A 26,742-nucleotide genomic window follows, 5' to 3' on the forward strand; every position below is an offset into this window, starting at 1 on the left:
CCTGAAAAAGCAGGAAAGCTATCTTCAAGCTGGTCTCCTCAGGTAGATCCCTGTTCCCAACTACCATCATTAACCATTTTCCTCCCCCTTCTCTATTGCAATTTCCCTAGACCTGAAATTCATAAGCTCTCCCATGCAAATATAATTGGAGGGCATTGTCAGCTCTTATGGGACAATATAGTCCATACTACTTAGCACAATAAACATTGAACATAAACGCCCTTTCTCTCAACTGGGAGACCATGCCTAACCTCTGGATATTGTCTCAACAGGTTCTCCCTCCAGTTTGTGTTGTATTTCAGCTAATGTCATTCCAGTGTGGGTACTGGGAGGCTCTTGCTTTCTTGTCATCTGGTACTTTCTGGTTGCTATCCCCAGTTCCCCAAGGCACTCATTGCTGACGATTTTCCTCATAACTCTGCTTTTCTATGTGTCCCAATTGATGGAGTATGGTGCTTCTTTGTTTTCATTGAATTACAGAAAGTCTTTCATTTATTTCTTTTCTGACCAAGTTATCATTGAGTAGACAGTTTTTCTGTTTCCATGAGTATGTGGGCTTTGTGTTGTTCAGGTTCCTGTCAGTGCCAAATTTTTTCACATTGGCTATAGTGACTGAGTTTGGTGTTTATAGATGGGATGGAACAGTAGGTGTGGCAGTCCCTGCGTGGCCTTTCCTTCAAGCTCTGCTCCTCTCTTTATCTCTGCATTTTCTTTAGAGAGGAGGAATTCTGAATTAGTATTTTTGAGGTAGTTAACTGGCCCCACCCTTCAACTGTGGCCATGCTTATCCACTGAATATGGTTTGTATAGTTCCTACCTAAACCTTTGTTTGGTATTTAGGCTAATGTCCTCCATGTTGGGTCCTGGGAATCTCTTGGGTCCCAGGCATCTGGGACTTTATAGTGGCGACAAACACTTCCCCCTCCCCCATGGCTACAGACCTCCTTTCAAATGAGTTACCCTGTGTGCTTCTTCCCTATCTCCTCCCATATCTGAACCAGCCCCCTCTTACCTCCTACTCTTCTCTTCCTCCCAGATCCTTCTCTCCTCCTACTTCTAAACATATTTTTCTTTCCCCTTCTGAGTAGGACAGAAACATCCACATTTTGTGTGGTCTTTCTTCTTCCTGGGTTACATATGCTCTGTGAATTGTTTCATGGGCATTCCATGCAGTTTTTTTAAACTAATATCGACTTATCAAGTACATACCATGTGTATCATTTTGTGACTGGGATACCACACTCAAGATTATATTTGAAGTTCCAACCATTGGTCTTCAAATTTCATGAAGTCCTTTTTTTTAATAGCTCTATAGTACTCCACTGTACAATGTACCATATTTTCTGTACCTATCCCTATGTTGAGGGACATCTGGGTTGTTTTCATCTTCTGGTTATTATAAATAAGGCTGCTATTAACATAATACTGCATATTTTTTTAATGTATTGGAGAATCTTTTGCTTATATGCACTATAGTGGCATAGCTGCATTTAAGGTAGAACTACTTCCAAATTTCTGAAAAATTGCCAGATTGATCTCCAAAGTGATTTTGCCAACTTGCTGTCTCAGCAGAAATGGAGGTATTTTCTTTTTTTCATCACATCTTTGCCAGCATCAGCTGTCAGCTGAGTTTTGATCTTAGCCAATCTGACTGCTGTGAAGTGGAATCTCAGGGTCATTTTGATTTGAATTTCCCTGATGACTAAAGATGTTGACCATTTCTTTAAGTACATCTCAGCCATTCAAGATTTCTCCGTTGAGAATTTTCTGTTTAGCTCTGTACCCTATATAGGGTTATTTGGTTCTCTGGAGTGTAACTTCTTGAGTTCTTTGTATATTTTGGATATTAGCCCTCAATCAGATATAGGGTTGGTACAGATGTTTTCCCAGTATGTGGATTGCCATTTTGTCCTATTGACTGTGTCCTTTGTCTTACAAAGCTTTTCAATTTTATGGGAGTCCTTATTGCCAAATTTTTGATCTTAGAACATGAGCCATTGTTGTTCCGTACAGGAACATTTTCCCTGTGTAATGTGTTCAAGGTTCTTTACTGCTATCTCTTGTGTTAGACTAAATGTATCTTGTTTTATGTGGAGGTTTTGAGCAACTTGGACTTGAGCTTTGTACAAGGAGATAAGAAAAGATCAATTTGCATTCTACTATCTGCAGACTGCCAGTTGAACCAGCACCATTTGTTGAAAATGCTGTCTTTTTTTCCACTGGATGGTTTTGGCTCCTTTGACAAACAAAAGTGACCATATGTGTGTAGGTTCATTTCTAGGTCTTTAATTGTCTTCCTTTGGTCTACATGCCTCTCTCTGTACCAATATCATGTGTGTTTTTATCACTATTGCTTTGTAGTATAGTTTGAGATCAGGAATGGTGTTTCCTCAGCCATTCTTTTATTGTTGAGAATGATTTTCACTATACTGGAATTTATAAATATGAGATAAATTTCATAATTGCTTTTTCTATCTATGTGAAGAAATGAGTTGGAATTGTGATAGGGATTGCATTGAATCTGTAGATTGCTTTTGTCAAGATGGACCTTTTTCACCAAATTAATCCTGGTCATCATTGACCATGGGAGATCTTTGCATCTTCTTTTTTTTTTCCTTTTTTATTAGGTATTTTCCTCATTTACATTTCCCATGCTATCCCAAATGTCCCCCATACAATCCCCCTATTCCCCTACGCACCCAATCCCACTTTTTGGCCCTGGCATTCCACTGTACTGGGGCATATAAAGTTTGGATGTCAAGTGGGCCTCTCTTTCTAATGATGGCCAACTAGGTCATCTTTTGTTACATATGTAGCTAGAGTCAAGAGCTCTGGGGTACTGGTTAGTTCATAATGTTGTTCCACCTTTAGGGTTGCAGTTCCCTTTAGCTCCTTGGGTATTTTCTCTAGCTCCTCCATTGTGGGCCCTGTGATCCATCCATTAACTGACTGTGAGCATCCATTTATGTGTTTGCTAGGCCCCAGCGTAGTCTCGTTAGAGACAGCTATATCAGGGTCCTATCAGCACAATCTTGCTAGTGTATGCAATAGTGTCAGTGTTTGGAGGCTGATTATGGGATGGATCTCTGGATATGGCAGTCACTAGATGATCCATCCTTTTGTCTCAGCTCCAAACTTTGTCTCTGTAACTCCTTCCATGGGTATTTTGTTCCCAATTCTAAGAAGGGGCAAAGAGTCCACACTTGGGACTTCCTTCTTGAGTTTCATGTGTTTTGCAAATTGTAATTTATATCTTGGGTATTCTGGGTTTCTGGGCTAATATCCACTTATCAGTGAGTACATATCATTTGAGTTCTTTTGTGATTGGGTTACCTCACTCAGGATAATGGCCTCCAGGTCCAACCATACAGTTTAATTGGGATGTCTTACATGTTCAGAGCATCAGTCCAGTATCAACAAGGTGGCAACATCGTAGCATCCAGAAAGGCATGGTTCAGGAGAATCTGAGAGTCCTACATCTTCATCTGAAGGCTGCTAATAGAACACTAATTTCAAAACAGCTAGGTTGAGGGTCTTGACAACACACACAATGTCACATCTACTCCAACAGTGTTACACATTCTTATAGTGCCACTCACTGAGTTGAGCATATACAAACCATAACAAATATTGATGCAAAAATACTCAAAAAATTCTCAGAAACTGAATTTAATACATGCAAATGATCATTCACCATGATGAATAGGCATTATGCAGGGGATGTAGGAATGATTCAATATGTTGACATTCATCAAGATAATGCACTATGTAATCAAACTTAAGAATTTATCACTTGATCATCTCATTAGATGCTGCATCATCCCAGGGATGCAGGAATGATTCAGTATATGAAGATCATAAACATAATCCACTATATAAAATAACTTAAAAATGTACTGTAACATCTCATCAGGTGCTGAAAAAGCCTTTGACAAATTACAATACAGCTTCAAGTTAAAAGTACTGGAGGGGTCAGAAAGTCACGGTCCATATTTGAATATAATAAAAGCAACATATAGCAATCCAGTGGCCAACATAAAAACATATGTAGAGAAATTTGAAGCAATCCCATTAAAATTGGAGACAGGACAAGGATAGTCACTCTCCCCCTATGTATTCAACATAGTACTTGAGTTTCTAGTCAGAGCAATCAGGGAAAAAAAATGAGGATCAAAGACATAGAAATCGGAAAGGAGGAGTTCAAGAGACTGCTATTTGAGGAGTATACAATACTACATATATGTGACCCTAAAATATCCAGGAGAAAATTCCTAAGCTGATAAACAACTTCAGCAAAATAGATGGATATAAAATTAGCTTGAACCATCCTGCAACTTTCATCTACTCAAAAGTTATTGGGGTTGAAAAAATTAAAAAAAAATACTGCACATATCACAATAGTCACAAACGTATAAAATATCTTGTTGTGATTCTAAACAAACAAGGGAAAGAACTGAATAATAAAAACATAAAATCTCTGAACAAAGAAATCAAAGAAGATCATAGAAGATGGAAAGATCTCCCATGGTCAATGATGACCAGGAATAATTTTGTAAAAAAGGTCCATCTTGACAAAAGCAACTCCACATAAAACCAGAGACACTGAAAGTTATAGAGGAGAAAGTGGGGAAAAGCCTCAAAGATATTGGCATAGGGGAAAAATTCCTGAATAGAACAGCAATGGTTTGTGCTGTAAGATGGAGAATCGACAAATGGAACCTCATGAAACTGCAAAGCTTCTGTAAGGCAAAAACACTGTCAATAAGACAGAAAGGCCACCAACAGATTGGGAAAGGATCTTTACCTACCCTAAATCAGATAGGGGACTAATATCCAATATATATAAAGAACTCAAGAAGGTGGACTCCAGAAAATCAAATAACCCCATTAAAAAATGGGGCTCAGAGCTAAACAAGGAATTCTAACCTGAAGAATACCGAATGGCTGAGAAACACCTGAAAAAATGTTCAGCATCCTTAATCATCAGGGAAATGCAAATCAAAACAACCCTGAGATTCCATCTCACACCAGTCAGAATGGCTAGATTCAAAAATTCAGGTGACAGCAGATGCCGGCGAGGATGTGGAGAAAGAGGAACACTCCTCCACTGTTGGTGGGACTGCAAGCTTGTACAACCACTCTGGAAATCAGTCTGGCGGTTTCTCAGAAAATTGGACATGGTACTATAGGAGGAACCTGCAATACCTCTCCTGGGCATATATCCAGAAGATGTTCCAACTAGTAAGAAAGAAACATGCTCCACTATGTTCATAGCAGCCTTATTTATAATAGCCAGAAGCTGGAAAAAATCCAGATGCCCCTCAACAGAGGAATGGATACAAAAAATGTGGTACATTTACACAGTGGAGTACTACTTAGCTATTAAAAAGAATGAATTTATTAACTTCCTAGGCAAATGGTTGGATGTGGAGGGCATTATGCTGAGTGAGGTAACCCAATCACAAAAGAACTCAAATGATATGTACTCACTGATAAGTGGATATTAGCCCAGAAACCCAGAATACCCAAGATATAAGTTAAAATTTGCAAAACACACAAAACTCAAGAAGAACGAAGACCAAAGTGTGGACACTTTGCCCCTTCTTAGAATTGGGAACAAAACACCCATGGAAGGAGTTACAGAGACAAAGTTTGGAGCTGAGACGAAAGGATGGACCATCTAGAGACTGCCATATCCAGAGATCCATCCCATAATCAGCCTCCAAACTCTGACACCATTGCATACACTAGCAAGATTGTGCTGATAGGACCCTGATATATCTGTCTCTAGTGAGACTACGCCGGGGCCTAGCAAATAAATAAGTAGATGCTCACAGTCAGTTAATGGATGGATCACAGGGCCCCCAATGGAGGAGCTAAAGAAAATACTCAAGGAGCTAAAGGGATCTGCAACCGTATAGGTGGAACAGCATTATGAACTAACCAGGACCCCGGAGCTCTTGACTCTAGCTGCATATGAATCAAAAGATGGCTTAGTCGGCCATCACTGGAAAGAGAGGCCCATTGGACTTGCAAACTTTATATGCCCGAGTACAGAGGAACGCCAGTGCCAAAAAGTGGGAGTGGGTGGGTAGAGGGGTGGAGGGGTGGGTATGGGGGACTTTTGGGATAGTATTGAAAATGTAAATGTGGAAAATACCTAATTAAAAAAAAGATGTGCATGGTAAAAATGAAGTTTAATTTTATGAAAGGACCAAATAATGGCTTGCCCAACTTGAGACCCATGCCAAGAAATGGAAACACACCCCCCGACATAGTTAATGATATTCTTCTATATGTGCAGCCATGGATCTAGCATTACTATCTTTAGAGAGAGAGCAGTCACTCAGCAGCTTCTGGAAACAGAGGCAAAGACTTGGGGAATTTTGTGGAAGAGGGAGAGGCAGGGTTGAAGAAGCCACAGTGGTCAAGGACACCACATGATAACCTACAGATTCAACTAATCTGAGCCCATAGTAACTCATAGAGACTGAACTGTGGACCAGAGAATATGTAAGGGATGGACCTAGGCCCTCTCCACATATGTAACAGTTTCATAGCTTGGTCTTCTTGTGGGAATCCTAAAACTAGAGAGGAGACTGTCTCCAACAATATTGCCTAACTTTGGATCCTCTTGTCTTGACTGTCATGATTTATCTAGCCTGAAAAGACAAAGATGCACCTAGGTGTACTGCAACTTGATAATGCAAGGCTGGTTGTTATTCATAGGAGGCTGCCTCAATTCTGAGGAGAAGATTAGGAAGGGTGGTGTACTGGCTAGTTTTGTGTCAACTTGACACAGCTGGAGTTATCACAGAGAAAGGAGCTTCAGTTGAGGAAATGCCTCCATGAGATCCAACTGTAAGGCATTTTCTCAATTAGTGATCAAGGGGGAAAGGCCCTTGTGGGTGGGACCATCTCAGGGCTGGTAGTCTTGGTTCTATAAGAAAGCAGGCTGAGCAAGCCAGGTGACGCAAGCCAGTAAAGAACATCCCTCCATGGCCTCTGCATCAGCTCCTGCTTCCTGACCTGCATGAGTTCCAGTCCTGACTTCCTTGGTGATGAACAGCAGTATGGAAGTGTAAGCCGAATAAAGCCTTTCCTCCCCAACTTGCTTCTTGGTCATGATGTTTGTGCAGGAATAAAAACCCTGACTAAGACAGGTGGATAGCAGGGAGCCACTGGAAAGAGGGATTGTGAAGTGAGGAGTGTGAAGCTGAGATCTGGATAATAATAATTATTTAACATTGATAATAATTTTAAAACCTTAATTTTTATTGATGATGAAATGTTAATAAATTCTTCCTCATACCTTTCTAATGCTAGTGAAACAAACTGACTAATACATAACAAACATATTCAGTTCCATTAGAAGAAGACATTTTTTTTTCTTTTTAAGAGAGACATTCCCCTTAGATTCACATAAAGTCCATTATTTAAGTTGTTGTTTTTGGTCCTGTTGTTGCTCTTCCAGTGGGCAATCACTATTCACCAAGTGCAGAGAAGGAACACAAAGCCTTAGCCAGCGTTTTTGATTCTCAGGCACATGGATTTGACATAGCAGCCTCTTCTTTACTTCCAGGTACCACAATTATTTGTTTTCCTACAAATAGAATCAAAACAGATAAGTATTTTTCAGTCTACAAATTTTGGAATATCAGACTTTACACCATTTTTTGTCTTCTTTAGTTCTAGTGACCTAGGTGGATAGGCATGATGATGGGCTACTATGTTTGAGGTTTTTCCAATGCAATATGAACAGACAGAGTACTATTCTCATTAAAGATTTCCTCTATTACCATTTAAGATGTTTAGTGACCAAGCAAATGTATGAATATTTATAGACACCATTACATACATATATGTACAGAGACACACAATTGCATCCCTTCAAAGACACATGCACACACACATACAAAAAGAGTACATGAGTACACACTTGTATAATGAAGCAACTACAACAAGAACCTACCATTACTGAAATACAAAACACACATGCTAAACACCATTGGACAAAAGGACACACACACACACACACACACACACAAAAGTACATACACACACACACACACACACACACACACATAGAAACACAAACTCCTCTATGAAAATACTGCTATGTTTCAGAACGTTTACTGTCACTTCAGGAATTAATGGGACCTAAGATGTGTACAAGTCTCTTAGACTAACCCAGTTTCTGCTGCCCTGGCCTGTACTGATTTCCTTGTCAGGAACATTTTCCATGCAAGTACTTGCTGATTCTACAAGTATGGTATAAGCTCTGCACAGACAAGCTGGCACACAAGATTCAAGGTCCTAAGAAATAGGGTTCAAAGAACATCTTCCAGCCAGCTCAAATTTGAAATATATTCTGCTCCCTAAACCTACCTTGGCTATGTCTCAGAAGACCCTGGTAGCAGCAATAAAAACAGTTAACAACGGTTATTATACAGGAACATTTCAACATGTTGCAGTTCATGTGACATAAAAATCATCTCCAATGTCAGTCCAAAAGAGGCTAGTGAATTGATATTCAATGATTGTTCTGAAATGCAGCACTCTGAAAAACTCTGAGGGGGAATCTGTACTGAAGGAAAGCCAGGGCCATGATATACTAAGGAAAGCTACATCAAGAGAGGGATGCAGAGTAGGATTCTATAAATCCTCTTGGTGAAGCCAATCAGACATACCTTGAATTTCTAGGTGGTTAATTTAGTGCAAGAAAGTAAAAGAAGTCTTATTTTTATTTTTAAAATATGTATATTGTGGAACTTACTCTTTTTTACTAAAGACTTTAATTATAAAACATTAAAATTGGAGGCTGCCCTACTGTCCTAGGATGGGACTGGACACAAGCCCCTCTGAGTGATTTGCCATAAATCAGAACAGAGGACCTGGTTCCTAGATAATTCAGGAAGTGGCATCCTGAGGCACTCTCCATACCATAGAGCAAGAACGAGATGCTATAAGGGGTCCAGGATCTCCTCTGCCTTATAGTGGCCAACTAGAGGTGTCCAACTAGGAGGAGGAAGAGGAGGAGGAGGAGGAGGAGGAGGAGGAGGAGGAGGAGGAGGAGGAAGAGGAGGAGGAGGAGGAGGAGGAAAAGGAAGAGGAAGAGGAGGAGGAGGAGGGAAAGGAGGAGGAGGAGGAGGAAAAGGAGGAGGAGGAGGAGGAGGAGGAGGAGAGGGCATGGCAGTAATTAAATTTCTTGAAAAAATGTCAACTCCAGAGAAAGTCTTGGTAATGATCACAGAATTGTACAACTGGATGGGAGATAAGAGAGAGCCTGCATAAGTTTCAGGATGTTACATAGGCTTGACTGTGTTTATGCTTAGACATTAGGGCAGCCTGCCCCTGATGCTTCATTCAGCCTACCTGCTGCTTGCCTGCTATATTCGTCTTTGATCTTCTGGCTGCCTTCTTTACATAGTATTTTTGTTTTTATGTTGCATTCTTCCAATGCAATCTGCTTCCTTAGCAGCTGTCTGTTCTCCTTCCACAACATCCTGACTTTGTGCTGGATGAGGTTAGATTCAATCAGGAGGTGGCAGTTCCTGCAGCTGAGCCACAAACAAAATATGGTGACTCCAGGCAGCATCCATCTTCCTCCCACTCCCACCCATCATGGGTCTTGATCCCCAGACAGCCCCAGACAAGTATCCAGATTGGCCATGGAGCATCACATAGAGGGAGGTCAAATCCAGAGGACAGCCACTTTCCAGAAAACCCAAGGTACTTCTGAAACCACTGACACCAACAGGGACTCATGTATCTCTCAGAAGAGAACATGGGGTCCATGTGTGCTTATATGTCTACAGTATTAAAAAACCACCTGTAGGTATACGGCAAAACTTCTCTAGGAGAGAAGAGACCAAAGCAGCACACAGTCTTTCTATGTTCCTCATGGAAACCTCATCTATGAATCTAATTTCAGAGCCCAAGAGGCTCAAGGTTGATTAATATTTCCATCATGGTGTAAACCTTTTCTATCTCAAGGATACTTAGTTGTAAAGGATAATGACTTGAGTGGCTCACAGACTCTACACACTTTCCCAAAATGAGTACAAGATGTTAAAATCTTAGAGTCTTGCTTTAAAGGAGGTAGGCTTCCTGTTAGAGAAAACAGTATAGAACCTGAGCCCTCACTTTGGTTCAAAGACATGGATGGGCAGACATATCCTCTGTCTAGTTCTTGAGTCATGACCATGTTAGACACTCACCAGTATAATTGATTTTCTTTAGTCAAATGCTGGCACTTGTACAAGGCCTCACTGATGTCCTGGGACATTCTCTTCAGGTCAGTCATCATCTGGTTATGTTGCATCTCAAGCATGAATGTCTCAAAGTTGGTCCTGTGGGAGGACATGGCTCAAGGAATAAATAATCCCGTGAACTAAGGATACAAGGATCATTTCAATTCAAGATGAATCATGCACTCCCCCAACCAATGTATGCCACGACCTAGCTCCTTATTACTGGTTCCACTTTGTGCTTATTAAATTTATTACCCTTGGCCTGGGGCCAGTAGAGACAGAGAAGTAATGGCAGGAAGCTCACCTGCTTCAGTTCACTGAAGGGGCTTGAAATAATAGATTAGCTCTCAAAGAACTTTCCTGGAACCTGGGTAACAGGCTTGGGACCACGTTAAATCTATATGACTCCCCTCCTGTTTTTAGACAAGGATTTGCCAATCCTTGGTTCTATTTTTACAAAAATTTCCAAAGGACATAATCATATCTACAGGGAAAAGCCTTCATAACATTTACCAGGTGATTCAAATGTAAGCACAGAAGTCAAGTCCTGTGCTGCTCAAAATGATCCTTCCTTGCTTCCTCACTGTTATTTCCTAGAAACTGTGTCAGGCAAAACATAATGACCTGTCACATTACATAGATTCTTCAGATGATAAGCAAACACACACACACACATACACACACACACACACACACACACACACACACACACACACACACATACACACACACACTTACACTCAATCAGAATGCCAAATAAATATAATGATGTGGCATTATCTGAGAGTATAATGAATAAAATTTGAGAAAAGTAGTGATTAACTGGAGCCAATCCAGTCATACTAAGAGGTAATATGTGGGACCAGGCAACTCCAGCTGTTGACAGGGTCAATTGCACCCAAATTACCTCCAGATCAATTTTAAAAGGATAGGCCATAAACACACAATACCTAGCAACTCCCCCACCTGTGCAAGCTTCTTTAAAGGCAGGATGAGAGCTCACATATTACTAACTTCATCCCCACACTGTGATTCATGCTAAAGGCTCTGATTTACTTTTGGAGGCATCAAAATTCCTGTGACCTCCATCTCACTCCTATCTGAACTTCAAGTTCTCTGTTGAAACTCCAATCAGGCAGAAGAGTTTGGATATGTGGACAGCCTGGAGTTGTAGCGTCTTGTTGTATGAGGGAATCAGGGCTTAACAGGAAGGGCCCACGATAGTCAGTAAAGAAGTAGGCACAATGACTACCTGTCATTCAAATCCTTGTACTTGGCCAGGATTCCCTGGAGAATGTCTCTCTCATTTTTAATGTTCTGGAGATCTCTTTTGAGCTTCTCCAACCTCTTGATTCTTTTCTCGTTCTCATCGATGTTGGGAGTTTGGGGTGATGCCTTCCTAAATGACCCTGTAGGTAGATAAACACTTAAACTTGTAGAGAAAATAAAGCAGGGAAAGCAGAAACCATGCATTGTCACACACAGAAGCCTGAGGAAGAAGAAAATCTAGAGACACTGTGAATCCCTGAAAGAGCAGGAAAGCTATCTTCAAGCTGGTCTCCTCAGCTAGGTCCCTGTTCCCATCCACCATCACTAAACATATGCCTGACAACCTATTGCAATCTCCAAGGACTGAAATGCATAATAAACTGCTCCAGAAAGAATTGGAGGGCATTTTCAGTTCATATCTTACAACTTATTCCATCCCTCGTAGCACAAAACAAACTGACCATAAACACCAGCCCCTAACATCCGATGAGCCAACACCTTTCTAGACTTCTTATAGTGTGTGATGAGAGGTCATACACTACTACACTGACCACAGACTGTGAATCAGTCCACATCATATGTGTTCAATACCAAAATTTCTGATACCTTGATACATGAGCAGGGGAATATACCTCTCTGTTCTTGGCACCCCATCCTTATGTAACCTAGAGGAAACTATATCAGGATGAAGTGCTTCAACACTCTTTCCTGAGAGCAACACTTTGTTATTCTCACAGAGCTGTTTCTTGAATAATTTTCCATTCCCAGGAAAATAAAGATCTCTCAGCAAATCAACTGCAGGCTTGTCAATTCCACACTGTCTGTAAAACTAATCATCAGATATTCCTGACTCTTGTTTAACCATTGAGGAATCTGAAGGATCCAGATCAAACGCCATATTCCTGCAAGGACCAGCTCAAGCCCACATCCCCCAGGAAGCTCCCCCAACCTTGCCCAGGTCTCACTGTGCCTTCTCCATGACCAGTTCTTTCTTGCCCTCTCCCAACATGATAGAGGGACAGTGTCCTTCTGCCTTGATCTGGTCTCTGTTTGTATTATATTCTCCCTCCAAAATACCCTGAGGAGCATGGACAACATACCTGCTTGGGAACCCATTAGGATCTGATGGAATCCCTCACAGGCAACTCTTGTTACCACAACACTGGTGACATCACTGAACATTCTAAGGTTCTCCTGGATACAAGAGATTGTCAAGGGAAATGACTATTGATGATGTCACTGGGAATGTCCATGGCTTACCTGCTTGCCAGCTTGCCCCATCTTGACCAGTTTTTGAAGTGCCCTTTCCTGGAGTCTCTCTTTTGACCCAGGGGTTAACTCTTGGCAACTTTTCCTTCCAAAACCAGACATTTCTCTCTGCTTCACTACAAGTCAAATGATTTGAATGGGGAGATTTTGTTAGAGCCATGGTATGGTTGGCTCATCTTTGATAGGATCTAAAGCTCTAGCATCGTTGGATGAGGGAGATTCTTCTTCAATATAAATCTAGTTCTGGGGTGTATTCATGTAACAGACAATCCTATTCCCCAGGAGGCCCTGTTTCCCAGAGGCCAAAAACATCCTCCTGCACCTTTATTTTTATGCAAATTGGATTATATTTTTTAGTGAGCACATACCTTGGAAGCACACATTGTTTCACTATATTGAGCCATGTGTTTTCTTTAAATCTCTGTTTTACAACCCCATTTCTTTGCAAAGAAAACTCCCTTGTACTTGGCAATAGAGCAAGGCAGATACAGGGAGAGCATCAACTTGTAAATTTTACATCCATTCTTCAAAAGCTAAAATCCCACATTCTTCCTGTCTCTAAAACAACCACACAAAATAGGCATCTGTGAACAAAAGCCTACAGGGATATTGAATTGCTGCTCCATAGTCCCATTACCTATCCCTTCTCCAGTTTCTACATTTTTGTGTCCTCAGTTCCAGGCCTGAGACTGTTCAGGATTGGATAATGATCCTGTATTCATAAGATGCTTAAGACTCAATATAATGGATAGGTGATGGATAGGGGATGGAAATGCCTCTGGCCCAGTGAAACCTCAATTTTAATGGATCCACCATTTCAGGAGGGGATCTGTTTGGCATTGACATCTATTCCTTTTGCCTTATTGACCTGGGTGTGCTGAGTGCATGCTAAAATGATACTTAAACTCACCAGTAAAATTGTGGAAAAATCATGTAAAGCCTTTCCAAATTGATTGTGTTGTCTTTGTCTACCATCTTGAGCGATGCAATATCACTATGACAAGGCTCCAAAGTGTCTGGGGGGATGGTGGGGTAGTCAGACGCCCACTCTGTCTCTCAGGTAGTCAGATGACTAGCCTTTAGGGAGAACTGTAGAACATGGGTAATGAAAAAGTAATAGTTATAGTTTGGGAGGCTAATTATCTCTGAGCCTGGAAAGCAATGCAGCAGGCATTCCAATCAAATAGTATAGGGATGAATCCCTCCCTGTATTTGTGTACAATAGGTCCAAAGTAAGAATGAGGCCCATCCACCTTTCTCTGCACTCTACTGAGATTTTTGTAGTGTTTCCATTTAAGAAATCTTCTTTACTTCATGAGACCAGAACTCTTAAGTCTGCCTGCACCATGAAGTTTCCCATTTATCCATAAATCATTCACTGTTAATTGACAAGTTTTGTCTATGAATTCCTTGCTATGGTTTGACACAATTCAAAGCGATTGGAATAACTGTTGGTCCAGTATCTGGAAGAGCTTTTCAGCTACTCTTTGAGAAGTTTCCTCTTCTGTTTTTTAATTTTTTTTTAGATATTTTCTTCATTTACATTTAAAATGTTATCCCTAAAGTTCCCTATACCTTCCCCCCGCCCTGCTCCCCTACCCACTCCCTCCCACTTCTTGGCCTAAAATCAGGGCAGCTGTTCTAAAGATAGGATATTGCTCCCAACCACTGTGGCTAGTCATGTACCTCAGCACATACTGCAGTCCTGCTGGCTCTGGATGGCATAAGTTAGCCAGCCATGCTGTGCTTGGAGGGGAATGTCAGCTAGTATCTGATGTGATGCATGGAGTTCCTGGATTCCCTAGTGCTTAGCACCACCAAGCTGTGATTGCCTGTGTCCAAGACAAAAGCAGTGAATGTCTGAGAACTTGGTATGTGTCCAGGTTTATATCCTTTCCTTGATTTTTGCTATCAAACTTCCATGGAACTTAAAGGAATACACCAAGGATGCAGTGTAGCAAAAGCTTACAGACATAGACTCCTCATAGAGGACCAATTTTGTGTGTGTGTGTGTGTGTGTGTGTGTGTGTGTGTGTGTGTGTGTGTGAGAGTGTGTCTGTGTGTGTGTGTGTGTCTGTGCTTGTGTCCCCCATGGGTCTATGCATCCTTGGAATCTGGAGTCTACAGTGGGGCCTGTTGCAAGGTGATGCTGTCTCCATGCACAGGGAACCCCACCTTAGTCAGCACTGCTCTTTGTCTATATGTTCACCTTGGTGGCACATTGAAATCCCGTGAGGATTATATATAGCCATCCTGATATTGAGTCTCCTCCCAGCAAATACTGATTATTTTGCTCTGGGTAGCTTTGTAGCAATAAGTACCTACAACTGAGAATCTGTGTTCTGAAGATATATTTTTTTTTTAAAAAAATGGTAACAGGGTTGATGTGGGCCAGGACCTGTGCACAGACTTCCTGGGAACTTTTTAGAAGGGTAGTCTTTCCTTCCAGGCCCATGAGGGAGGTCTTGAAGCCCTTGATCCCTTACTAAGGAACCCCAACCTGTGTTGTCCTGGCATCAGGATACTTAGATTAATAAGCACCAGAAGGTCTTAGTATATAGGAGGCAGAATTTGGCAGCCACTGCATGAGGGTAGTCCAGGACATAGCCTGAATTCACATGATCCGTGAGGCCTGTGTCATGGAGTAGCTTCAGTGACTAGAAGAATGGGTCAGATTTATTTCCTATACTTAAAGCAGGCAGAAAAGGATGAAAGTCCTCCATGTAATATCAAATATATCCAGAAGAGGGTGCTAGATCCTCAGTACCCAAAGTATCCAGAAGATGGGATAAGACAGATTGCCATCCAGTACCAAAGTCATCCAGAGAGCATCTTAAGATCAAAGTCAGCTGGTGTGGTAGCCCTAGGAGCAAGGAGGAGGAGGCTGCATCCTGATGCCCTCTTCTGACAGTCAGAATGAAATTGAGGAGCTCTTGCAGAGCAGCCGCAGCCTTGATATTTCCTGCTCTCTGTCACACAAATGCTTCCCAGAAGCTCCAAGCTCCTGATTCCCATTACTGGAAGTCCAAGCTCAAGCCCACCTTCTCTAGGAAGCTCCCTCTTTCATGCCCAGGATTCACAGTGACTTCCCCAGGACCATTAATTCTTGCTCTTTAACACTAAGACCAAAGGCCATCTTGTGGCTGCCTCTTTCTGGTCTCGGTATGTTCATTGTTCTCTCCTCCCAGAGGCCTGGTCAGTTTTGTCAGCATGTCTAAGGGTGAACCATAAAGGTAGTTAATGAATGCTCCAAGAGCAGTTGGAGTCACCACACATTAGTAACATCACAGAAAATGCCAGGGCTCTCCAGGTTACAACACAACATCTAGGGAAGGGACTTCTGACGTCTCACAGGACAGCTCTTACCTTCCTGCTCAGTACCTCACCCAAATTTACCTGAAGTCAAAGTGCCTTTTCCAGAGAGTGGGATAGATTGCCTTTTGTTACTCAAAATATTAAAAGATGTCTATCAATCATCTTCCAATGACAAACGTATCCAGAAGAGATCCTTTGGATCCCCATGCAAATACACATGAAATACCCAGACTCCAGAATAAGACACTAGACAATACACAACACATCTAGATAAAGTGTGATAGATCCCCTTGCAGTACTGAAACTAGCCAGAAGAGGTTAATACATGTCCAGCCAGTTTCTATGCTGTGACGACTGACCTGGACAGAATGGAAAATGTCATCACTAATGACCAAAGTATGGTTATGTTGGCCAGGTGTTCTGGAAGATTTTACGTGAGAATTGCAGCCCAGCTTGTTATTGCAGGAAAACAAAAACTGGAGCAAGGATTTGGTTCATGTCCTAAATCTTATTCTACAGAAAAAATTTAACAACACTAATACATATTAGCAATGACCAATAGCTATAAGGGAAGTAGTATTATACTCTCAGCATACATCAGTGAAATATAATAGTCTGTTAGCTTTTTAAATATGGAAAAGAAAATGCAGATGAAGGGGGAATTGTGTAGAATTGGAGAGATGAAAATAAGGCATCTGTTTTGAGGCATTTTCTAGAGATGCCTGAAGTAGCTGAGATCTGGGAGTTCTCATACTACACTGATTAGTGTATCATATCTAATTTTGTCAGAGATTGGAGAGGGTTTTTACATAAATATTTTAACATAACTGTGTACATGCCCTACTGAATGTCATGCTCTATGTAATCTTTCGAGTCTGGTATCTTTTACTTAGCTTTCTTTTTTTAAATAATATTCATGATAGTGAAATATCAAAACCCTACAGACTACATACTATGAAATCTGCTGTGAAAAAGTGATCAACAGTCTTACCTAACCAAGAAGCCTGTGAACCCTCAGATTATATTATGTACCTGTACTTCAAATAAGAACCATACTATAATAGATGGCTTCACACTCAGGTGTATGTAAATGGTAACATATTTATGTATATTTATATGTATTAAACATAAATTTTTATATATTTATAATTATCATTAATGAAATAAATATTTATGTAATATAATATAAATTATATACTTAAAATATATTTATAATATAATGTATAAGTTATATTTAAAATTTTATAAATATATATACACAGCACATGAATTTGGTCAGAAAGAGTGGTGTGGGCAGATATGGATGGTTGTGAGGGTAGTAAAGTGTCAATCTGATCAATATATATGTGTGTGTAATATTTTCAAACAGTAAAATAAATAAATTAGCCCAGAACCTTAGTATACCCGAGATATAAGATACAATTTGCAAAACACATTAAACTGAAGAAGAACGAAGACCAAAGTGTAGGCACTTTGCCCCTTCTTAGATTTGGAAACAATCACCCATGGAAAGAGTTACAGAGACAAAGTTTGGAGCTGAGACAAAACGATGGACCATCTTGAGACTGCCATATCCCGGGATCCACCCCATAATCAGCATCCAAATGCTGACACCATTGCATACACTAGCAAGCATTGGTTGAAAGGACCCTGATATGGCTGTCTCTTGTGAGAGTAGGCCGGGGCCTAGCAAACACATAAGTGGATGCTCACAGTCAGCTATTGGATGGAGCACAGGGCCCCAAATGGAGGAGCTAGAGAACATATACAAGGAGCTAAAGAGATCTGCAACCTTGTAGGTGCAACAACATTATGAATTAACCAGTACCCCGGAGCTCTTGACTCTAGCTGCATATGTATCAAAAGATGGCCTAGTTGGCCATCAGTGGAAAGAGAGGCCCATTGGACACGCCAACTTTGTATGCCCCAGTACAGGGGAATGCCAGGGCCAAAAAATGGGAATGGGTGGGTAGGGAAGTAGGGGGGAGGGTATGGGGGACTTTTGGTATAGCATTCTAAATCTAACTGAGGAAAATACATAATAATAAAAAATATTTAATACATACATACATACATACATACATACATACATACATACATACATAAATAAATATGTTCTCCCTATCAATAGAGACAGGGCACAAACACAGAGTTTAATGACTGGGCTATGAAGAGTAAATGTTGGTATGCAACCACCCATCAGTATTTCTATACAGTTTATCATCTGATATTAACTATGATACAAATAGCTGCTGACAGAATAGAATAGTAGCCAGACAAGTATCAGGGAATTGTCTTCAGCTTGTCATGTGGAGTGTGAGGCTCCAGGTAGTATCAGAAGAAACAACTAACTTAACAGAATAGGTTAGAGGTTGACTAATTGGAAAAAGTATATGGATTCAAGAAAGTGAATATTTACAAAGAACACTTTAAAATGTAATCCTACACAGAATTGTGAAATATTTCATTGACAACACCAGAGGCAGAAGAAGAGTCAGTGGATCAAGTTATCCCATAATGTAAGGCTTTTCAGTATAACCACATGCTGTTTTATAATCACATGATTTACTTATTTGAATTATGGGAACCATTGCTCTTCCAGTTTATTAGACTGAGGTACACGTGTAATATAGCCTTTCTGGTTAATTAAGTTTCGGTTTAAAATGTCTAATTTGCATATTAAACATACTAGTTTGTTTCATTTCACTGTATGTTTTATAAAAGACTGTTAACATCATTCCCATTATTATTATTAATATTATTATTATTATTACTTTAAGAATTGTCATTTGTGTAAACAGCTTGCTAATTTCTGGTTTATTGTATTCATAGTCTAATTTATATACCTAAGAGCTTTAATGATCAATGAGAAGGATATAGAAGGAACTGAGGGTGTGAAGAAGATGCAGGACATGCACAGAGCTGAGATCCTGTTGTCTAGACATTCGTAAGCACTGCAGATGTGGGCTCACACATGCATCTTTGCACTCAAATGACATATAGTGTTATTAAAATTAGAATCACCTTTAATCTTGTTTTTTTCCTTAGAGAAATGAGGTAGGTTTTCTTCCTTGGGGAAACAATATTTCCATGTTTTAAGCACTTCACTTTTACTTTGAAATCTTTTACAATGATGTCCTTAAGATGCACCAACTGTGATTCACTAGGCTCATGCTGAATCTCCTTCAAAGCCTTGGCAGCAGGTTGATCTAAGAGTAGGGACCTGCTGTCCTATTTCTGTTTAGTTTTGCTGTTTAGACAGTTGCTGAAGATGTGCAGGTAGAATGTTTTATGTTTGGGGGGGGGGCTTGTTGTCAAAATAACTCTGTGTTTATGTATTACAGTGTATGAATGAAGAAACAGAAGCAACCACTTACTATTTATTAGTTAAATATCTACGTATGTGCTCGGCTCCTCACACTGTTAAAATCATTTATAAAAACATGAACCAGTACACTTAATTTACTACTGATTACTGTGCTGACTACAATAAACACAGCTTACTTGTTAAATCTTCCAAAATGAATTACCTGACATTTAACATCGCAACGGGTGCTTCATGTAAAAAATATTGCCTTACCCTGTCTAAAAATCTTCAGATTTAAGATACGTTAAAGCCCATTTATCAGTAAATATCTAGTTGGAAAGCTTACCTTCATAACAGGCACCTCTGCAAACACCATCCTAGGTTACCATTGCTACCATTCTGCTCTTTCAGGTCATTTAAAGGTCCATAAGTTTTTATATCTCCGGAGCTCAAAGATCTTCATTTTGCTGTCAGGCTAAGGAAGTGACCTCCCTCTCACATTATTAGAACCACGGCTGCCAGGGGCAGCAGGTACATAGGTGCATGCTCTCCAATTCAAATCCAACTCTGCAGAGAAATCAGCTTAAATGCCCTGTGGTTGAGGAATGTCAGTTGGTGGAAATATTTAGGCAAGTGTCAGCCAGTATTCTGTTAAGAGTAGAAAAGTCTTATTGATATATATTTATATAATTTCAATGTTATTATGATTATGTAAAGAGGTACATGATGAGAGATTTTGCCTCTCCCAGTAAATCTTGGCTTGCACAATGTCTTCAGGTGAACACTTTTACTCTTCCTTACTTCGAGAGCTCTTCTCATTTTTTTTAATTCAGATACAGAGCAACATAAATACTTACATTATGCCTATGTCGTTTGCATTTAATACAGCTTGGCAGTACAGACAGACGTCAAGTGTGTTTTATCATGGGGACATTCCCTAGTTGATTTAGCTGAAGATTAGTGGTGAAAATATTATTAGGAAACTCAGCTCATGGGTAGAGAATAGATGATTATGTTATTTAAACAATTATGGATGTTTTTCATAAGTGGCAGTACTTAGCAATCCTGTGGTGTGTGTATGCTTGATTCAGTCATGTGGAATAACCACAGGCCCACTGAAATATGTCTGGTGGAGACGAAGATTCCTGTCATTCTGGTAGCTAAGAGAATTTGACCATACGCATTTCTTTCTCAGGAGTGTGACAGTGTGTCTTAGAGGCATACATCTCTTTCAGCAGATTTGGGTCATCCCCTCTTTCTCAACCTTGATTTTGCACTGGGATGCCAGAATTTCCTTGACTTCTGTGTTCCTTCTATCTTAAGGGGATCTGTTTTTTTGTCTTTGATAGGTGGTATATGTATTTTTTCCTGGTGTTTCATATAGTTGCTTTTATTTTTGCTTCATGTGTCATGAAACATTCTTTGTTGGTTTTGTCCCTATTTGTAATTCTGATTAGAAAATGAATAAAAATAAATTATAAAAAAGAGTAGAAAAGTCACTCAGAAATATAAATTCACACCTGAATGGCCTCCTGACCCTAGCTTTATTGATTGTTATCTTATCAGTTTCCCAGCTCCCCTCCCTAACCTAATTGAGTATAGATTTTAAATACCCATGAGCTTCAATTACTTCTGTCCCCTTTCTTCTCTGTAAAAGGTAATGGGAACCATAGGATTACAGAATAATTCCTCACTATAAAAAGAATTCACAATATCCCCAGCCTTCTTCCATTCTATTTTTGAGTCTATTTTTGGACTACCTAATGCTCCTTGAAGAGAGGCATGCTGGCAAGTACTAATTTGGGTAGTATTTATGGAGATTCTTTGCAATGTCCCTTTGTGTTACACCAGTTCAAGTCCTTCCCATACCATTCAATACTCAGAAACCTCAAATACACACAGAATGATAAGCCATGATAATGTCTTCCAAGCAATAAAAGCCCAAAACAAAACAGATACACAATCATATGTTGCTACAGATCTTTCAAGGAGAGCAAATGTTTGTATGAGTCAGAAATGGAAGAAACACTATCAGATTCCACAAAATCATGGTTGCCTCCCCCTGTTATAAAGTGGATAACAGTAAAACACCATCACCGCAGTTCGCAACAACTGCAATACCTATATCCCTGAAAGTTATATGAGCTTAACAAGCAGTTGAAAATTGAATTCCAGAACAAATTTAAAACCATGTCGGTGTGCTGGGCATGGTGGTGCATGCCTGTAATCTCAGCACTCAGGAGGCAGAGGCAGGTGGATTTCTGCATTCAGTTCAAGGTAATCCTGGTCTACAAAGTGAGATCCAGGACAGCCAGAGCTATACAGAGAAACCCTGTCTTAAAAAAAACAAACAAACAAAGAAATGCCATGTGTAGTAGCATAAGAATACTTTAATCTCTGCACTTGAAAGGCAGCACTTGCAGGCAGATATCTGTGAGTTTGAGGCCAATATGGTCCCATGAGTCCCAAAACAGGCAGGGCTTCATAGAGAGACCCTATCTCAAAGAATAAATAAATCTAAAAATAAAGTTCTATACACACAATGAAAATGTGATTTAGTTATGCAAGGATAACACAATAGATGTAAATCAAATAAATGTATCTCAGCACAAAAATAGTCTCAAAAATTAATAGTTGAATTGTCATCTCAGTACCTGCAGAAAATGCATTGGACATGTCCATCATCACCTCATGATAAAATTCCTGAAGAAACTAGGTATAGGAGAAACATGCCTCACCCTAATAAATCTTCTATTCAACAAACATAGTCAACATTATAGTAATGGGAGAGAGAGAAAGTCTGTATAAAATAAGAAACAAGACCAGAGTATAAATTCTCTCTACCTTATTCAACATAATACCTGAGACTTAGAAGCAATGAGCAAGTATAAAGAAACAAGATAGAAAGAGAAAATAAACATGTGGATCCCTGCAAACTCTACTTTCATTAGGGAAGTGGTCTTGGTGAAGTAAGAAGAAAAGTAAGGTCAGTTCAAATTTGTCAGCAAGGCTGGTTCAAACTTCTGGAGCTTGGTGCCTAGTGGATGAATTTTTACAAATCTGAACTCAGTAAAACTTTGGAAAATGGTTCCTGTTGACAGGTACTACAAGAAAACTTTAGGCATGACTAGGTCAGAACTCCTCTTTACAGTTTATGATCAACCAAGCACCCATGACCTTTTCACCCAGAATGAGTTGTCCTGACAGAGAAAAGGCATGTGAGTTCTAGTAAGGAAGTCAAACTTACATTGAAGAAAGGATACCCTTACCAAATGGTGCCTGGCCATGTGGGTCCTCATATGTGTGAACAGAAATCAGATTCCAAGATGTGACACTGGACTAAAGTCATATCACTATTAATTAAAGATCTTATTATAATAGGCAGAAATTCCTAAGAGAAGCCACACCAAGATGTAGGTAAGGACACAGGTATCTGGGTAGAATTGTAGTAATACAGGGTTTCACAGTAAATGAGATGAACAGATGATTCCAAAAAGGAGTGAAATGGTGAATCAATAATGAACCATATTCAATATTTTCAGTCATAAAAGGAATGTAAATTTAAAGAAAACCACACCAACGTGCAATCTCATTCCAGATAGCATGTGCACAATTAAGGGAACAAACAACAAATGGTGTGGAGGATGTGAGGAAAGGAACACTATTCACTAAGACTGGAAACTAGCAAAGCTGCTGGAGAAAACCTTGGTTTAGAGAATGCTCAAAGTCCTGAAATAGAACTGCCATTCTATCCTGCAATCCTACATTTAAACTTTTAGCTGGAAGATTGATGTCAGTAGAGGTGCTTGCATACAAGGATGTGAACTGCAGCACTGTACAAAAAAGCCACATTATAGAATCTGCCTGGAAACACATTACTAGACCAAAACATTGGGAAATGGGAAGTGTTATTCAGAATGAACTTATGTCATCTGCTGAAGAATGGAGTCGAATGGAAAACAGTCAAAGAGATGAAATGAACCAAAATCAAAAGGACAAATGCCACACATTTTCTCTATCATGCTGAATCTAAACTTAAATTAAGATGATATCAAATGTTTACTGGGAATATTCTGAGAAATGGTCAGTATAAAGGATGGGGTGTGATAGGAGATGATGAACAGAGAGAATTCTATGAAATCCATTGTTTGCATAACAGCCTATGTAGTAATACACGGCAGTATATAATATTATACAAAAGCTTGAGGCCTGAGTTCAGAGTCCTATCACCCCTATCTAAAGCTTCTCATGGAGTCATGCACCTGTAATAACAGCAGTGGGGCGACACCTAGGCAAATCCCTGAGTACACTGGGTAGTGTAGCCAATTGCTGAGGTCCCTGATCAGTGAGAGACCTATTCTTGAAAATTACAATTTTAATGTATTTGAGGCAGATTCCCAGTAGCGACCTCTGACCTCAACTTGTATGCACAACCCCAAACCCCCTAAAAGAACATTGTCATGAAGCACTACTGACTAATGTATTGATGTCATCCCTTGTAAACTTAGTATGCTTCATCATGTCTTCGGCTTCTACTCTGTTCAAACAACTTTCTGACAGTTCATTGCTTGGTGTCTTCTCTCTAAAAGTTGGTTTCTGTAGAGTAAATTGAATTATTTCATTGTTTTTTTTTTAATCATCTTCTTACACTCCAGGTTTGATCTCCTTCCAGGTCTACTATCTAACTCTTCCCCACCCCATACCTCTATCCAGACCCCATCTCTACCTGGATGTTCCCATGATATCCACAATTGTCACCCCACTAGCCCTACCCTTCCTTGGGCTTCCAGTCTTTTAAGGGTTAGGTGCATCTTCTCTGACTGAACTTAGACCTGGTAGTCCTTTGCTGTATATGTGTTTGGAGCCTCATAAATGCTGATGAATGCTGCCTGGTTGGTGGTACAGGGTCTGAGAGGTCTCTGGATCTAAGTTAATTGTGTCTGCTGGCCCTGCTACAGGGTCATCCTGCCCCTCAGCATACATGTCTTTTGGGTCCGAGTTACATCACTCAGTATGATAGTTTGTAGTTCCACCCATGTACATGCAAATCTCAGGATGTCCTTGTGCTTAGTAGCTTAGTAGTATTCCACTATGTAAATGAACCATATTTTCTATATCCATTCTTCTGATGTGGGATATCTGGGTTTTCTCCAGCATCTGGGTATCACAAATAAGTCTACTATGAACATAGTGGAATATGTAGCCCCTTGGTATGGTGGGGCATCTTTTGGGTTCAAACCCAAGAGTGGAAAAGCTGGATCTTCAGGCAGATATATTTTCAATTTTCTGAGGAAGCTCCAAATTGATTTCCTGAGTGGTTTTTACAAGTTTCCAATCCCCCCAGCAATGGAGGAATGTTCCTTTTTTTCCACATCCTTGCCAACATGTACTGTCAGTGTAGGTTTAGATCTTAGCATTTCAGATGGATGTAACCTGGAATCTCAGGGTCATTTTGATTTGCACTTCTCTGATCACTAAGGACTTTGAATGATTTCTATATTTTGTTCAACTTTGTCAGGATTTTCTTTTTTCTTCTTTCAAAATTACTATGGGTTTAAAAGAAAAGCAGGAAAAAATATAAAAGTAGACATATGTGTGTATATGCTTCACTCACTTTCTCCAGAGGTCAACTGTCATAGCAATGTGGTCCACACCAGGAAGTACAGACTGGCATGACACTTTTAGTCAACCTCTTCTCACCTCACTCAGTGGTCCACTCACCTTCTCTTTTGTCCTGGGTCTGCATCTAAGCCCTGTCTTACATCGTGTTGCTTCCTCCTGTTTTCCTCCCATCTGTGAATGCTGTAGACTTCTTCATCATTCTGACCTTAACTTTTGAAGAAGATTCAGAAAGTAATAAATAACTTCAACCACAAATTAGACAGAAGTGGGGAGGAGACAAAGAAAAGTAATTTTTTTCAATAATTTGTAAGCCTGGACACATAAAATAATACTATGAAAATGAAAGCCAAGTAGTGATCCAAAGAGAAAAATCTTATGAGGCATATTGTCCCTTATCTATAATTCTACCAATTGGAAATCTTAGGCATAGTTTTATTATGAGATTTATGCCAACTTGAGCCATAGTGTCAGAAGCAGTCTCAAAAATTTTCACAAATTTAATTAGTGGAAGAAATAATGAAATAAACAGAGATATAAAAAGAAACAAGAGCAAATGAAGAAGGAAATTAATAAACGTGGATGAAAGGAAGGAAGGATATAAGGAAGGTAGGTAGGAAAGAAGGAAGAAAGTATGGCTGGAGAGAGGGAACATGGGAGGGATACAGGAAAGGAAGAAGGAACTCAGAATAGGAGGAAGCACAGGATAATCTTTTAACTCTGGAGATCCCAACGAGCTTAAATTCTAATCTCCCTATCTAGATTAAATGAACAAAGGCTCCAGTCACTGTTACAATGAACTTCCACTATACTTTAAGGTATATATGATTTCTTAGAATCAGGCAGTAGGCATTTGTGGTGCATAATTTTACCTGAATCTCCCAAGGACAGCATGGTGTATAGAGTGAGGTAGAGACCAGCTTGGAATAAACACAGAAACACTATCTCAAAACCGCCATGAGAGAGAGAGAGAGAGACAGGGACAGAGAGACAGAGATAGACAGAGACAGAGAGACAGACGCAAACAGAAACATAATTAAGGGACAAAGAGAGAGTCAGAAAGAGAAAAATAATCTCACTCTGGTCTAGACTATTCCCATGAGGAGAATACAGGAGGTATTCATCTATGTTGCATCACTAATAAGGTCATACATTATTTGAACATAAACTGAGTCATGGACTGAGTTGGGAAAGGTAGAGCAGATCTCTGCTTTGCACACAGAAGCTTCAGTCTTGACAATATCTCTGTGGGGAAAAAAAAAAACGTTGTTCTCATCACACTCAGAAGAAACTTTTGATACAAGATGGCACACTTTTATGGGTTTCTAAAAAGGAAATCTAGTTTAGTTCCTTAACTTGTTAAGAGGCCTCAACCAGAAACACACACCACACTCTGTTCCTTAGTCAGGAATCAAAAGAATTTTCTTTAGAGAGGGAACTTTGACAGAAGATTTCCATCATTGGTTCCATTTAACCATTTAGGTCCAAGAAAAAGAAAGCAACATTCTATTTCTTGGTGTGAAAAATTAAATCATCGTTACACAATGATATCATTATTTACATACTAACTTAAGAGAATTTAAAGGTGAGCCCCTTCCGGTCCGATCAGCACAGGGTAGCTAGGGCGCACAGTCATCTGACTACCACCAGCTACCCACAACACCCGCCAAGCAATCTTAAGACTTCTGGTGAGTGGAACACAGCATCTGC

General features: G+C 39.9%; 1 protein-coding gene and 1 pseudogene across 1 annotated transcript; one reads left to right on the forward strand and one right to left on the reverse strand.

Annotated features, from left to right (window-relative positions):
• Gm9597 overlaps positions 1–26,742 on the forward strand; it is a 78,249-nt pseudogene that overhangs the window by 19,356 nt on the left and 32,151 nt on the right.
• On the reverse strand, positions 7,256–12,683 carry 1700001F09Rik (RIKEN cDNA 1700001F09 gene). The gene is made up of 5 exons (NM_027940.2): positions 12,623–12,683; positions 11,506–11,662; positions 10,221–10,352; positions 9,376–9,560; positions 7,256–7,603 (listed from the first exon to the last, which is right to left on the reverse strand). The coding sequence occupies exons 1-5, from the start codon at positions 12,636–12,638 to the stop codon at positions 7,539–7,541; spliced, it is 555 nt and encodes a 184-aa protein (NP_082216.1). The 5' UTR covers positions 12,639–12,683; the 3' UTR covers positions 7,256–7,538.

This window comes from Mus musculus, chromosome 14 (genome assembly GCF_000001635.26).
Source record: "Mus musculus strain C57BL/6J chromosome 14, GRCm38.p6 C57BL/6J".
Classification (NCBI taxonomy): Eukaryota; Metazoa; Chordata; class Mammalia; order Rodentia; family Muridae; genus Mus; species Mus musculus.

Coding starts and splice junctions, on each gene's coding strand:
- 1700001F09Rik (NM_027940.2), bottom strand. Junction 10,353..11,505: donor TACAAGGATTTGAATGACAG/GTAGTCATTGTG, acceptor GTCCTCCCACAG/GACCAACTTTGAGACATTCA. Junction 9,561..10,220: donor AAAGAAAATCAATTATACTG/GTGAGTGTCTAA, acceptor TTTGTGGCTCAG/CTGCAGGAACTGCCACCTCC.